This window comes from Rhinopithecus roxellana, chromosome 4 (assembly GCF_007565055.1).
Source record: "Rhinopithecus roxellana isolate Shanxi Qingling chromosome 4, ASM756505v1, whole genome shotgun sequence".
NCBI lineage: Eukaryota > Metazoa > Chordata > Mammalia > Primates > Cercopithecidae > Rhinopithecus > Rhinopithecus roxellana.
Window position 1 is genome coordinate 112,795,190 of NC_044552.1, and position 16,334 is coordinate 112,811,523.

A 16,334-nucleotide genomic window follows, 5' to 3' on the forward strand; every position below is an offset into this window, starting at 1 on the left:
AAGTATTATATAAGTTAGCTGGGCACTCTCCAGAGCTGCACTGTTTGATATAGTAGCCATTAACCACATGTGGGTGTTTAGCAATTGAAATGTGGCTAGTCTAGATTACAATGTGCTTTAAGTGTAACATACACTAATTTTACAATTTCATGTTAAGATGATATTTTAGATACATTGAGTTAAATAAAATACATTATAAAATTAATTTCACTGTTTTTGTGTTTTTTTAATGTTTCTGCTAGAAAATATAAGTATATATTGGCTTTTAATGTACTTCTATTGGACAGTGATGAATTAGACTAGGAATATTTAAAATGTTTTAAAATATTTTTCAGTTGTTTATTTTCAATCTGTAGGATTAATTTGTTTGTTTCTTAATATGTAGTCCCCACCTTTAAGATTTCTCTGTGACTAGGGTGGCTGATATTTTGTCTTCTATTCTTAGTAGAGTATGAAAGATTATGGTCTAAGCTTTGATTTCTAAGTTATTTATTTACAACCAAATGCATGCAGAAACAACCTGGTCAGATAAAGATACTAGCCCTAGTATGTTAACATAGTTTACCTGAAATTAACATGTCCCTAAACCTACCTGTCCCAAGGTCTCTAAGGCCTAAATTGAGGTCCTGAACTTTCTACACTTGTTTATCTGAATCTATTACTGAGAAATCCCCTGAAAGTTAAAAAGGATGAGAATTATAGGGCAAAAGGTGGCTCACTCATGTAAAATATGAAGCAGTTTCTGTTAGCCGAAAACTTTTTCACCAATAAATTAGGTTCATCCTCAGAAAGATGAAAAAGGGACTCCATGGTAACAATAGAGGAGTGGAGCCAGCAGAGTATTTTCTTCCAGCTTTTTAATGTGGTCTTTTAAAATATGGTTGTAAGCATAGTATAAATATAATTTTGGAGTCAGGCATGCTGGCACATGACGGGAATCCCAGCAATTTGGGAGGCTGAGGCAGGGGGATCACATAAGCCTAGGAGTTTGAGACCAACTTCAGCAACATAACGAGACTCCATCTCAAAAAATAAAATAAAATATAATTTTGTATTTTTTCCACTTACTGTATATAGGATTTTTTATCCTGTTGCTTCATATTCTCCTTGATTACTATTTTAATGAATGCATACTATTTCATTGAATAGGTATATCATAATTTACTTAACTGTTCCTCTAATTTGAGAAATCACTTGGTAATTAGGAAAGCTGAAAGCTTATTATAGCTGTATACCTTGTAATCTTCATCTTTTATGTTGATCTTTTAAAATTATCTTAAAGATTTTTATCTACATAGTTATAATTATATATTTATGTTAATGTGGTAAAATGTGTATGATTCTTTTGCCCAAGTAATCTTATGAATTGTTGAAGTAAAATAATCAGAATATATTAAACTTAACTTTTAGTTCAGTTTCATATTTATTGAATAGCTAAACGTTTCTCAAATATGTGAGATCTATGACATTAGATTGGATATGGTTTACTCTTCCTAAGCAAGACTTAGATTACATTTGGAAAACCAAGTTATTCAATTTTCAGAGGCTGTTGCATGAGCAGATTTTAAATATTAAAAAATTTGCATTGTTGTATGTCACATAGCCTTTCAATAATAAAATTTGTTTATTAAGTTGTGTTAACTATCAAAAGTATTTTTTATTAAGATGATTGCCGTTTCATCTTGTGACTAGTTACTTATAACAATGCTTATCTAGTCTAAGTAGTATATTACAAAATTCCATTGACCACAAATATAGTTGGTAAACCCTAATTGAGAACAAGAAGATTTCTAACTAAAATAGAGGTGTAGTGTTATTATATAAAACCTTATATACTTTACTCCTCAAAGAATCCACTAAACCTTTACCTAGTGTCTGTTAGCTTCTAATTTTAGACAGAATTTGGAAAGGTTACTAGACTGTAAACTTTTGAAGTTTGAATCTGCTGCTACTATGTAATTTTGGAAGAATCACTGTACCTTTCTGAAAATTAATTTTTAAAAATCCTTGACCTTTCCATGACTTTCAAATTCTGTTGTAATTGCCTATTTGAAATCTCTACTTAGATGTATAATAGGTACTTCAAATGGTGTGTTTATTTTTCTGTCTCAGTCTGTCATCTTAATCTTCCTCATATCCTAAAAACTATTTTTCACTCAAGCAAAAAGTCATCTTTGATTTATCTCTTTTTTTCCCCACCATCTTACATTTAAGTCATCATCAGATCCATTGACTGTACCTTGAAGAAATAGCCTGGGTTCAGGAACTTCTCTCCATTTCTTCTGCTGACACTCCAATATAAACCAACATCACCTTCCACTTGTATTACTGCCATAGTTTTATGCTACTTCTCAGTCTTTTTTCCACATGGTAGCCAGAGACAACTTTAAACATACAAATCATATTATATTATTCTTCTACTTAAAATCCTGCAGAGATTTTAATTGTGTTGAGAATAAAAATCCAAGATCTTTGCTATGACCTACCTACAATTCCTATCTTTCTTTCTCATCTCATGTGTGACCACTTACTCAGCCATTCTAACCTCTGTACAGTTCCTTAGAATTTCAAGTTAGTCCTGATTTTGGTGGTCTACTTGTAGATCTTTATTTTGCCTGGAATGTGCTGAGATAGCAAATTTTTTCATGGCCTGGTTCTTGTCATTTTATTCTCAACTCAGATCATCTCTCTTGAGGCACCTTTCTAGAAACCTAATTTAAGGTGACTGTTATGTCTCACTCTCTATTATACCATCTGTGAAAATGTATTCATATGAGCATTTGAAACAATTTTTAAATTAGTAAACATGTTGGTTTTTTGTCTCCCACCCTAATTAGAACGTAGTAAGCTACATGACAGCAGAGACTTTGTCTACCTTATTGAGTGTTTGAACAGTTTATGCCACATAGAGGAGATATTCAAGAACTATTTGCCAAATAAGTGAGTGATTCCAGCTATAAATGAAAGATCAGAGATTTTTAAAAATGTATCCTGTTAGGAAAGCCCAAAGTCGTCATCTATTTTAGAGTAATTATCGAAAATAGTTTTATACACTCACACCTACACACACATATAAAGTAGTCCTTACTTGAAGACCTTTAAATGAAAAAATTTATCCAGTTATCTAAAATAAAATCATCTGATCATCTAGTGAATACTCAAGTATGTTAAATAAGGTATTCATGTAAACTGATTTTCAACCTCGTAACTTTTACATAGATTATGGCATGGAGCCAGGTTTGTGAGGAATACTAGAGTGGTGGAATTCCAGCATATAACACTTGGACTGAGTGTGTGGAGTGGCTGTCATCTCTGATTCTGAAATTTTGAGCCTAAGCCACATCCTATAGGGAGCCAGAGAAAAAGTGTGAAAATTATGTAATGTATGTCCTTGGTATCTATCTGATTTATGATAAATATATGCTGAAATTTTAATATCTATTGTATGAATATCTTAAGCTTATGATGTTTACACTAGTTTAGGAGGGACAGCATGTTCCTGGGTTCATCTGAGATGCCTAGTTAATGCTTTTTAATTAACTGACAAAATAAATACATATTATTATAAACAATGAGGTATGTTTACTGTATATTTTTGTTCTTCCAGCTAAATAGTATCATCTAGTTTTGTTTTTTTTTTAATTATTATACTTTAAGTTCTAGGGTACATGTGCACAATGTGCAGGTTTGTTACATATGTATACCTGTGCCATACTGGTGTGCTGCACCCATCAACTTGTCAGCACCCATCAACTCATCATTTACATCAGGTATAACTCCCAATGCCATCCCTCCCCTGTCCCCCTTCCCCATAATAGGCCCTGGTGTGTGATGTTCCCCTTCCAGAGTCCAAGTGATCTCATTGTTCAATTCCCACCTATGAGTGAGAACATGCGGTGTTTGGTTTTCTGTTCTTGAGATAGTTTGTGGAGAATGATGGTTTCCAGCTGCATCCATGTCCCTACAAAGGACACAAACTCATCCTTTTTTATGGCTGCATAGTATTCCGTAGTATATATGTGCCACATTTTCTTAATCCAGTCTGTCACAGATGGACATTTGGGTTGGTTCCAAGTCTTTGCTATTGTGAATAGTGCCGCAATAAACATACGTGTGCATGTGTCTTTGTAGCAGCATGATTTATAATCCTTGGGGTATATACGCCCAGTTTATTTTTTAAAATAGAATATGCACTCACGAGTAGCCTGTATTACCAGTATTTGATAAATGGATATCCAAAACTTACACTTCGTATGGAATTTCATAAATGAGTCATCTTATTTCAGTAGTCTAGTGAGTCGCAAATATGTAAGACAAGTGTATGTTAAAATCGGTAGTCTGGTGTATGTTTGTAAGGTCAGTAGTCTGGTGAGTCTCAAATATGTATACACAGGTGGGATGTAGGATGAAGCTTGTAACACTTAAAATGTTTCTGGTCTGCTAATTATGATATGTTTTGAAAATGCTTAGTAGTTAGAACCAATTGAAAAGGAAAATGGTATATATTTAGAACGACTATCTGGATTAAATATAAAGCACTTAAGATAAATGATCACGAGACTCTCAGTTTTCTGTTTAAAAGCAAATGCTGATTTGTTAAGAAATAATTTCAGTTTAACTTTATGTATTCATTAATATATAAAATCAATATGAAATGTTTTAAGTTAGAAGAACGTCAAATATTTGGAAGCAAAGATTAGCTGCATTTCATTAGGTATTGTGTATGCAGGAAATATAAATAAAACAAACATTATTAGCATGTAGTTCTAAAGTTGAGTAAAATAGAGTTTTGATATAACCCACATTCTTCTTCTTCTGTAATCATTTGTTTTCTTAACTTAAAGCATTTGTGAATATAATTTGAATATCATTCAAATACAAGAAATCTATGCATAATGGACATCAATTATTTCATGTGCCAGTAGCTTAAACCAGTTCACAATATCAAGTATACTGAGCCCTCTAGTGATTTTTTTTTTTACTGCCATCACAATTGCTGTCTGTGCACATTCCTTTTATTTTTACCAACAAGTTTATTGGTGAAAATTATTTCATTCATTTTCCTTAATTTGAAATGAAAAATAAAAAGAAACTTTATAGGGAATGGTACAAAACTTGGGCTGTTTTAAATATGTTTGTAGCTTTGGAGGGTTTTTCCTTTTTAATTTGCTGTTTCTATTCAGCATGTTCTTATAATATTCTTATAAGAACATTATAAGAATATTATATATATTCTTGCATATATATACATCACTCTATATATATGTATATAGAGTGATGTATATATATGCAAGAATATTATAAGGACTTTTTTGAAATGTTTATTTTGAAATAAATGTAGAGAATACTTAACCAGCAAGATAAATCATCATATTATTTTAAACAGTAAATTGGGTGGTAATTTGCATTTGAGCTAGGACAAAACTGAGTTTAGGTCCGTCTCGACCAAATTTATTAGCAGTGTGGACTTGGGTAAGTTATTTAACCTCTCTAGGTCTCAGTTTCCTCTGATAATTTCTTCACATAGTCTCTAAAATAACCTTTTAGAGATGTTTCCAGAGGAGTCTTTATAATGTCTTTTCTTCATATTGAATTTTTCTTTCATAATTTAAATATAAGCCTTCTTATTCTCAGAAGAGAAATTTATTATTGCTATGGTTTTAAATATTTTTTTTATTATATTCCAAATAGAAAATATAATATGCTGCTTCCTTGCTTAAAAGAGACCTTAAATAGTAAGTGTCACTTTTGTTCACAGTTACATCCCTAGTGGCTGAAAAAGTCCCCGGCTATTTCATTCAATAATTTGGTGCTCATTTAGTAACTTGGTAAATGAGTGAAGCAAAGGTCAGCTCCTTCAGTGTGGCATATGTGGCTTTTTGTAGTCTGCTCTTGGCCTACTTTTCCATCTTCATCATCTTTGCTACTGCTTTTCACTAGCCCTAAGTGTTTTTCTAATATCCTGTTTCTTGTACCTGATATGGCATGCTTAGTGACTGCCTCTCCCTCACATACCTCAGCATATAGTTAATATCCTTATTATAGAAACCTTAGTGATTTAATCTAATTTTAAACATGCCTTTTTCTTCCTTTAAACGACAAACTAGGGCTAGGTGTGGTAGCTCACAACTGTAATCCCAATGCTTTGGGAGGCTGAGGTGGGAGGATAACTTGAGCCCAGGAGTTCAAAGACCAGTCTGAGCAAGACCAGCAAGACCTTGTCTCTACTAAAAATAAAAGAGTTAGGGCCGGGCACAGTGGCTTATGCCTGTAATCCCAGCACTTTGGGAGGCTGTGCTGGGCGAATCACGAGGTCAGGAGATCGAGACCATCCTGGCTAACATGGTGAAACCCTGTCTCTACTAAAAATACAAAGAATTAGCCAGGCGTGGTGTTAGGCGCCTGTAGTCCCAGCTACTGAGGAGGCTGAGGCAGGAGAATTGCTTGAACCTGGGAGGTGGAGGTTGCAGTAAGCTGAGATAGCGCCATTGCACTCCAGCTGCAAAAAAAAAAAAAAAAAAAAAAAAAAAAAAAAAAGAAGTCACTTGAGTGTGGTAACATGCACTTGTAGTCCCAGGTACTCAGAAGGTTGAGGCAGGAGGATCACTTGTCTACAGAAGTTTGAGGTTGCAGTGAGCTACGATTGCTCCACTGCACTACAGCCTGGGCAACAGAGCAAGATGCTGTCTCAAAAATCATCAACAAAACCCAGAAACTAGTCAATTTTAAGGATCATTTTAAACGTTGTCTAACTTTTGTTATGAAAACAAATATTTGCATTGACAGAACTCCTTAGTATAATAACAATCAGTAAATAATTGTTGAATTGATTAGAATGTTATAAACCTCTATATATGTAATAGGTTTTGTTTGTTAGTATATTCTTCTGATACTTTATTTATTTCTTGAACTATAACCTTCAAAAACAAAGAAATAAGTTTTTTACTGAAAGTTGATGATAGGGCTTTTGCTAAACTGCTACATATTTTGGTTAGATTCAATTTAGTATTTCTTTGGAGGATATTATGTATGCAGTGTATACTTTAAACTTTTCCCCTCATTTAATTATAGTTCTTTTTGCAAGTAGCCAGCATAATATCATTCAATAAAAATTTATTTAGCAGCCTATTATGTTCCTGGCAATTGATTAGGTACTGGGGTAATACAAAGAGTAATAAAAAACAGAACCCTTAGTTTCAATCCAATGGGTCAGAAATACATATAAAGGACTCATTTCTTTTTTTTTTTTTTTTTTTTGAGACGGAGTCTCGCTCTGTCGCCCGGGCTGGAGTGCAGTGGCCGGATCTCAGCTCACTGCAAGCTCCGCCTCCCGGGTTTACGCCATTCTCCTGCCTCAGCCTCCCGAGTAGCTGGGACTACAGGCGCCCGCCACCTCACCCGGCTAGTTTTTTGTATTTTTTAGTAGAGACGGGGTTTCACCATGTTAGCCAGGATGGTCTCGATCTTCTGACCTCGTGATCCGCCCGTCTCGGCCTCCCAAAGCGCTGGGATTACAGGCTTGAGCCACCGCGCCCAGGACTCATTTCAATATTTGTGGTTATCGGTCATAATAATAATACATAAAGGGGATTGTCTGAGTGTCTAGTTGTCAAGAGAAGCTATGGTAGTTCCTTAAATCTTCTAAAATATGGTGAAGCGTAAAGAAATAAAGATAACAATTGTTTAGGGAATTGGAGAGAACCAGAGATTGCTTTTGAGCTTAAACTTGAATGGTAATGAAGAGTCAATGAGAAGTCTTGGAACATTTTGCAAGCTGGAATGTGATATGATCAGATTTGTAGTTTATGAAGAGTATACTCTGTTTCTTGTCATAAGTCTATAAAAACTGGAAATTGCTGCATTCATTCGTAGCACTATTTTAGTAAACCTTATATAAAAATGAAATGACGTATGACAGTAATGATAATAGCTACCATTAATTTATTTCAACATATTTAACAAGTACCATCTCTGTGTATGGTTTATAGTATATGATTTATATATATTATCTAATTAAAGACTGGTTTTGAAGTTATACTATATGACTTCAAATACTAGCTTTACCATTTATAGCTGTGTGAACTGAAACAAGCTTTTTCAAGTTTCAGTTTCCTCATCTATAAAATAGTCTGGTATGGCTATAGAAATAATTAAGACATTTTATGTCAAGGACTCCTGTGCTTAGCCCATAGTGAGCCCTCCATAATTGTTAGCTGTTTTTAAATTAATTTTTGTAAGTTCCTTGTGTTATAAAGATAACACCTTTACCTTGCAATATTACCTTGCAGATGAGAAAATATAATTTAGAGATCTTAAGTTTGTTAAAAGTTATATTGCAAATAGTGGCAAAGCGAATATTTTAACTTGGGTCTCTGACTGTAAGCCCAGTATCCTGAAAAATGTGCTGTACTATCCTTCTGAGGCTAAGTGATCAAGAGAAATTGATGAAGAAAGTATCAGTGGTACTCTTCAGATGTTTAATTGGCCTACCTAGGCCTAAGAGATACTACTATGATCTCTTTTTGTTTTGTTTTGTTTTGTTTTGTTTTGTTTTGTTTTGTTTTGTTTTGAGATGGAGTCTCGCTCTCTCGCTCTGTCGCCCAGGCTGGAGTGCAGTGGCACGATCCCAACTCACTGCAAGCTCCTTCTCCCAGGTTCACGCCATTCTCCTGCCTCAGCCTCCTCAGTATCTGGGACTACAGGCACCTGCCACCATGCCCAGCTAATTTTTTGTATTTTCTTTAGTAGAGATGGGGTTTCACTGTGTTAGCCAGGATGGTCTCAATCTCCTGACCTCATGATTCACCCGCCTCGGCCTCCCAAAGTGCTGGGATTACAGGCGTGAGCCACTATACCCGGCCAATACTGTGTAGTATTCCATTGTATGAATATATAACATTTTGTTTATCCATTTATCTGTTGATGGACATTTGAATGGTTTTAGGCTATTAAAGGTAAAACTGCTATAAACATTCATATACATCTTTTTGTATGTGCATATACTTCTTTTTCTCTTGGGTAGAACCTCAAAGGGGTAATTTAGGTATAGGTTTAACTTTTAAAAACTTGCTAGATTGTTTTATTAAAGTGATTGTACATTTAGTTTAGTTGTATGTTTGTTTAACTTTTAAAAACTTGCTAGATTGGGCTGGGTGCGGTGGCTCACGCCTATAATCCCAGCACTTTGGGAGGCTGAGGCAGGTGGATCATGAGGTAAGGAGATCTAGACCATCCTGGCTAGCATGGTGAAACCCCATCTCTACTAAAAATACAAAAAAAATTAGCCGTGCGTGGTAGCTGGCACCTGTAGTCCCAGCTACCCAGGAGGCCGAGGCAGGAGAATGGCATGAACCCAGGAGGCAGAGCTTGCAGTGAGCCGAGATCCTCCCTCTGCAACTCAGCCTGGGCAACAGAGCGAGACTCAGTCTCAAAAAAAAAAAAAAAAAAAAAAAAAAAAAAAAACTTGCTGGATTGTTTTATTAAAGTGATTGTACATTCAGTTTATCTGCAATCAGTATGTGTGAATTCTTTTTTTTTTTACATCCTCAACAATACTTGCAATTAAAAATCTTTAAATTATTAAACATTTTGCCAATTTTTAAAATGTTAGCCATTTTAATAGTTGCATAATTGTAATTTTAATTTTTATTTCCCTAATGACTAATGATGTTGAGCATTTTTATGTGTGTTTATTTGACATCTATATATTTTCTTTGGTGAAATGATTCTTCACATCGTTACCTACTCTTAAAATTAAATTGCTTATTTTCTTTATTGTTGTGTTGAGTTTTTAATATATTCTACATATAAGTATTTTATCTGATATAAGTATTGCAAAGATTTTTCTCCCATTTTATGGCTTCTCTTTTTATTTTCTTAACAGTATCTTAAAGATAATAGGTTTTCCATTTTGCTTAAGTCAAATTTACTGATTTGTTTATAGATTTTTATTTTATTTAAGAAATCTTGGCGTAACTCAGATCCACAAAGAATTTCTTTCATCTTTTCTTCTACATGTTTTATACTCTCAGGCTTTACTTTTAGTCAGTGATTCATTTTGAGTTAATTTTTGTATGTGACACAAGGTATGGATTCAAGTCATTTTTTAAACGTGTGTATACCCATTTGTTCTAGCATCATTTATTGAAAATGCTGACCTTTGTCATCTACGTTGCCTTTCAGCTCTTGTCAAAAATCAGTTGTCCAAATATGTGTGGATTTATTTCTGGATTTTCTATTCAGTTCCTTGATCTATTTGTTTGTATTTATGTAAACACCATGCTGTTTTGATTTCTCTAGTGTTTTAATAATTTTTGACATCAGGTAGTTTTAGCTCCCCAACATTGTTATTCTTTTTCAAATTTATTTTGTTCCTTCTAGGTCATGTGTGTTTCCATAGGAATTTTAAAGTCAGCTTGTCCATTTCCATAGGAAAGCCTGGTGGGATTTTGATTGAAATTGCATTGAATCTGTAGATGAGTTTGGGGAGGGGAAGACATCTTAAAAATTTTATCTTTCATTTAGCAAAATAGTGTAGTTTTCAGTATACAGCTCTTTCCCATCTCTTTTCATATTGATCCTTAAGAAATTCATAACACAGTGCTATTTTTACTGATTAAAAAAATTGCTTTCAGGTATTTCATTGCTGGTATATAGAAATGTAATTTTTTAGTTGTTAGTCTTGCATCCTCCAGCCTTCCTGAATCCACACATTAGCTTTAGGAGCTCTTTTGTAAATTCCATCTGATTTTTTACATAGACAATCAGGTCATCTCTAAATACAGGTATTTTTTTCTTCGTTTTTTATATTAATGACTTTATTTCTTTTTTTTTCCCTCCCTTTTCTGATTGCACTCCAGTACAATGTTAAGTGGATAGAACCTCCAATACAATGTTAATTGATGAGTGAGTGTAACAGCCTTCCTATTCCTGGTTTTGGAGGAAAGCATTCAGTCTTACCCTGTTAATATGATGGGAAGAGCTGTAACATTTTTGAAGATGCCCTCTATTGGGTTAAGGGATTCTCCTCTACTTCTGGTTTGCTAAAATTAAGACAAAAAATAATAATAAATGGATGTTTGATTTTGTAAAAAGCTTTTTGTGCATTTATTAAGATCATGAAATTTTTCTGTGATGTATTATGTTGTTTATAATTTTTATATTTATGCTTTGAGGAGTATTAGTCTGTGATTTTATTTCATCTGGCTTTTATATTGAGGCAGTAATAGCTTCATAGAATGATTTGGGGAGTATTCCTTTTTTTATATTTGTTTTTGAAATAGTTAAAACCTCCATGTAAAATTGATATTATTTCCATCTTATATTTTAGGTGGAATTCATTCGAGAATCTCTCTGGCCCTCAAGGTTTTTTTGTTTTTTTGTGTGTAAATAATTTTAACCTTATTCTTAGTTTCTTTAATAGATATGGGTTAAGTTGTGTATTTGTTTTTGAGTGAGCTTTGGCAATTTGTGTTGTTTAAGAAAGTTGCCCATTTCATCTGAGTTGTCAAATTTACTGGCATGTAGTTGTTCATTATATTTTCTTACTATTCTTTTAATGTCTATATTATCTCTAGTGATGCCACTTTTCTCATTCTTGGTATTGATAATTAGTATCTTCTCTTATTTTTCCTGATCAGTCTGCCCAGAGGTTAATCAATTTTATTAATTTCAAAGAATCATCCTTTTCTGTTTTTTGTTTCATTGATCTTTATAATTACTTCCTTTATTCTGCTTTGGTTTTGTTTTTCCTTTTCTTTTTATTTTGGAAGATAAAGTTATTCTTTTGAAACCTTTTTTTTTTTTCTTTTTTAATGGATTATTTTGAAAAATTTTATTTGTAATTGACAAATAATAAATAGGTACTATGTGATGTGTTAATGTATGTGTATAGTGCATAATGATCAAATCAGAGTAATTAGCATATCTCTTACTTTAAATGTTTATTATTTCTTTGTGATTATAACATTCAAAGTCCTTTCTTCTAGCTATCTTGAAATACACATTATTATTTGCTATAGTCTCTGTATAATAAGACACCAGAACTTAATCTTCCTGTCTAACTATAACTTTGAACTCATTGACCAACCTTTTCCCATGCTATTCTTCCCCCCATCCTCTGTAGCTTCTGGTAACCACTGTTATACTCTCTACTTCGATGATATGAACGTTTTCATATTCCACATATGAGTGAGATCGTGTGGTATCTTCTTTTTTAATATAGTGGTTAGTGCTACAAAATTTCCCCTAAGTATTATTTTAGCCGTCTCTACAAATTTTGACATAATAAACTTTTATTTCCCTTCAGTTAAGAATACTTACAAATTGTTTTGATTTCTTCTTTCATCAGTGGTAGGAAGTGTGCTCTTAAGGAGGCGTGCTGTTTTGTTTCAAATACTTAGATATTTTCCAAGTATCTTTCTAATAAGCATACCTGATTTAATTCCATTGTAGTCAGAGAATATGCTTTGCATGATTGTCTTCCTTTTCAATTTATTAAGACTTGTTTTTTGACCAAGAATATAGTATAACTTAACTGTTCCAAGAGCAGTGGAAGAGAACGTGTGTTCTACTATTGTTAGATGAATAAGTGTCAATCAGGTCAAGTTGGTTTATAATGCCATTCAAGTCTATGGTAGCCTTGCTGATTTTCATGCCTCCTTGTTCTACAGATTTTGAAGAGTGGTATTGAAATCTTTGACTATAATGGTGGATTTGCCTATTTCCCTTTGCATGTCTTCAGTTTTTACTTCATGTATTTTGAAGATCTGTTATTAGTTATACAAATGTTTAGAACTATTATATTGATTAACTTACCTCTTTGTCATTACGAAATGACTTTCCGTTTTGCTAGTAATATTCTTGGCTTCAAAATTTATTGTTTCTGATATTAATATAGCCATTCCAAGTTTCTGCAAGTAATCTCAACCAGTGTTTTGTTTAGTCTTAGACCTTCAGTTTTCATATAAGACTTTTATATAGGAAAATTTTAGGAAAAAATTATTTAACTGCTCTGGGTCTTAGTTTCTTTTTGATTAAAGGGACATAATAAGAGTACCTACACCAAATAATTGTTTTGAGAATTAAACAAAATAATATCAAAGATTCTACACCTGCACATGTTGCAATGCAAACTGTGTAAGTGTAGTCTATGGCTTTTGTTCCTACTATTACAGCTGCATTTTTTTTTAAGTTTTTTAAAAAAACACATGAAATAGAATTTGCTATTGATTTATATCTTCAAGAAGTATCTTGTTTTCTGTTTCATTAGTCATCTTTAATCTAGACTAGATAAATTAGAACATCATGATGAAATTTGTAAATGAACATGAACTCAAAAAATACCTGTCTTTAATTTTGTTTTCTTACATTACTAATTTATCTTTTTTACTTAAGAATTGTATTCTAAAATTTAGATATAGAGTCATATTTTTCAAATTTATCGAGTTACCATTTCAAGTATATTCGAATTGTACAATATTTTTCAGTTATTCTCAACTGCATACACCTCCGTTTAAACAAAAGACACATTGTGAAACTACAAGTTAGTCTTTTTTTAAGAAACAAAGGAAATAAATGTTTGCACATAACGATTTGTATGGGTCCTTCACATTGTTACTATTTATAATGGATGATGCCTTTTTTTTTTTAGATTGGACAGCTGGCTTTTAAAGGAATGAAGAGACTCAATAGAATCCAGTCAATAGTGTTTGAGACTGCCTACAACACCAATGAGAACATGCTGATTTGTGCCCCTACAGGAGCTGGAAAAACCAACATTGCAATGCTTACGGTCTTGCACGAAATTCGCCAACATTTTCAACAAGGTGTTATCAAAAAGAATGAATTTAAGGTAAGTAAATAGACCAGACAACAGCTTTTTAAATTGTAAGGAATAAAATAAATTTGCGGTTATATATAACATGAAATTTGAAAGTTCTTAAAGATATTGTACTTGAAGTCAGATAAGTAATACTGCTTGACTTACTTCATTACTATTAAGACAGTTCTTATTTGTGTTATGAAAATTCTATTACCATGTAAGAAGCTGTGAAAATACATTTAGCTTTGAAAGCAAACCAATTTTCAAAGCGATGCAGCTGTGTAAACGAATTCTATTGTTCTTTAAACAGCTACACACGTATCTCAGAAAGATAAGACTTTTCATATATCACTATTAAGATTTTTCACTGGGAGTAGTTACAATCATATTTCACAATAAATTGTGACTTGTATTGGCTACTGTAAGACAAATGACATGGTGGTTTTTGCTCATTAATCAAGCTAGTGTTCCTTTGGTATAGATTGTATATGTTGCTCCAATGAAAGCCTTGGCAGCTGAAATGACAAATTACTTCAGCAGACGTCTAGAGCCACTAGGCATCGTTGTGAAAGAATTGACTGGTGACATGCAGTTGTCAAAAAGTGAAATTTTACGAACTCAGGTATGTTGTTTACCTAGATTTTTTGTTTAATACCATTCTTTTTTAGGTAATTGCAAAAGTTTTAAACGACTATATCTTAAGTAACTAGAATAGGTGATACAAACATAATATAATGAACTTTTATTTGTAACCACATCTTATCTCTGTACTACAAAGAGTTTTTGCTGGTACTTTGTTTTCTGGTGTCCCTTCTAACTCCTGTAATTCTTACTGCATCTTGAATATTGTTAGGTTCCAAGTCTAATGGCAGTAAGGCTATTCTTTTAAAACAGTAGGGGATGAGGATATAAATAAGACCAGAGTTTAATTTTAAGAGGAGGGACATATATAGATCTTAAAATGATTGCACTAGTATTCCAAACTATTCCATAAGAATGATTTAACATACAATAAAGCTTTTTGGTCGTTCATTATTTCATCAAATGCAAAGTTATTATTATTAAATCATGCACTGTATATAGCACTATATTAGAAGAAATGAATGAATGCATGACAGTAAAGACACTTAAGATACAGTTTCTGTCTTCAAGAATCTTATGATTAAGTAAGAAAAAATATTTACATTTCAACTAGATGATTATTTATTGAAAGCAATATGTAAGTTAGGTGAAGTTCATTGTGTTTTTAAAAAACAAAATAGGCTGGGCATGGTGGCTCATGCCTGTAATCCCAGCACTTTGGGAGGCTGAGGCGGGCAGATCACAAGGTCAGGAGATCAGGACCATCCCGGCTAACAAGGTGAAACCCCATCTCTACTAAAAATACAAAAAATTAGCTAGGCATGGTGGTGGGCACCTGTAGTCCCAGCTACTGAGGAGGCTGAGGCAGGAGAATGGCGTGAACGTGGGAGGCAGAGCTTGCAGTGAGCAGAGATCATGCCACTGCACTCCAGCCTGTGCAACAGAGTGAGACTCCATCTCAAAAAAAAAAAAAAAAAGAAAAGTAAAAAATAAAATAGTGGATGACCAGATATTAATGGAAAAATTCATAGTTTGATGGAAAATATGGAAAACAGATAATAGAACTTTTAAAACAGTGGGTGGATATTGATTTAAAATGTGATTGGAGTGTGAATTAATTTCCTAGGGCCCCCATAGCAAAATACCATAAGCTCAGTGGTATAGACCAAAAGTATCTCAGACAGGTCTCAATTGATTTTGAAAGTTTATTTTGCCAAGGTTGAGGATGCACCAGTGACAACCTCAGGAGGTCCTGATGACATGTGCTCAATGTGATTGGGGTACAGCTTGGTTTTATATATTTTAGGGAAACATGAGACATCTATCAATATGTAAGATGTACATGGGTTTGGTCTGGAAAGGCAGGACAATTTGAAGTGGAGGCTTCCAGGTCATAGGTAGATGTAAAGATTTTCTGATTGGCAATTGGTTGAAAGAGTTATTATCTGAAGAAAGGAGGCCTATCTATTCAGTGAGAATACTTTGTAAATGTTTCTTATCAGACTTAAAAAAGTCTATTCTATCAGTAGTTCCAAAATGAAGGAGAGTATAATGAGGCATGTCCTGCTCTCACTTCCCATTATGGCCTGAAGTAGTTTTTCAGGTTAACTTTGGAATGCCTTTGCTAAGAGGAGGGGTCCATTCAGATGGTTGGGGGGCTTAGAATTTTATCTTTGGTTTACAGTGGCTTAAAACAACAGTCTTAATTCTCTCACAGTACTGGAGTTTAGAAGTCTGAAATCAAGGTGTCAGCAGAGTTGATTCCTTCTGGAGGCTTTAAGACAATATCTGGTCTATGCCTCCTGGTTTCTGGTGGCTGCTGGGAATTTTTGGCATTCTTTGGTTTGTAGATACATCACTCCAAGCTCTGCTTCCATCTTTGTGACCTTTTCCCCTGCTTGTCTTTTCCCCTACTCCCCTTTTTTAAGGA

The 16,334-nt window shown here is 33.5% G+C and overlaps 1 protein-coding gene across 4 annotated transcripts in view; it reads left to right on the forward strand.

The window, feature by feature from the left end:
- The window catches only part of ASCC3 (activating signal cointegrator 1 complex subunit 3), a 418,508-nt gene that overhangs the window by 118,854 nt on the left and 283,320 nt on the right, over positions 1-16,334 (forward strand). For all 4 annotated transcript variants that reach the window (XM_010389420.2, XM_030928567.1, XM_010389421.2 and 1 more), the window contains 2 exons: positions 13,652-13,852; positions 14,304-14,444. In XM_010389420.2, the coding sequence (XP_010387722.1) occupies positions 13,652-13,852; positions 14,304-14,444 (342 nt within the window). The remainder of the gene's footprint in view (positions 1-13,651; positions 13,853-14,303; positions 14,445-16,334) is intronic.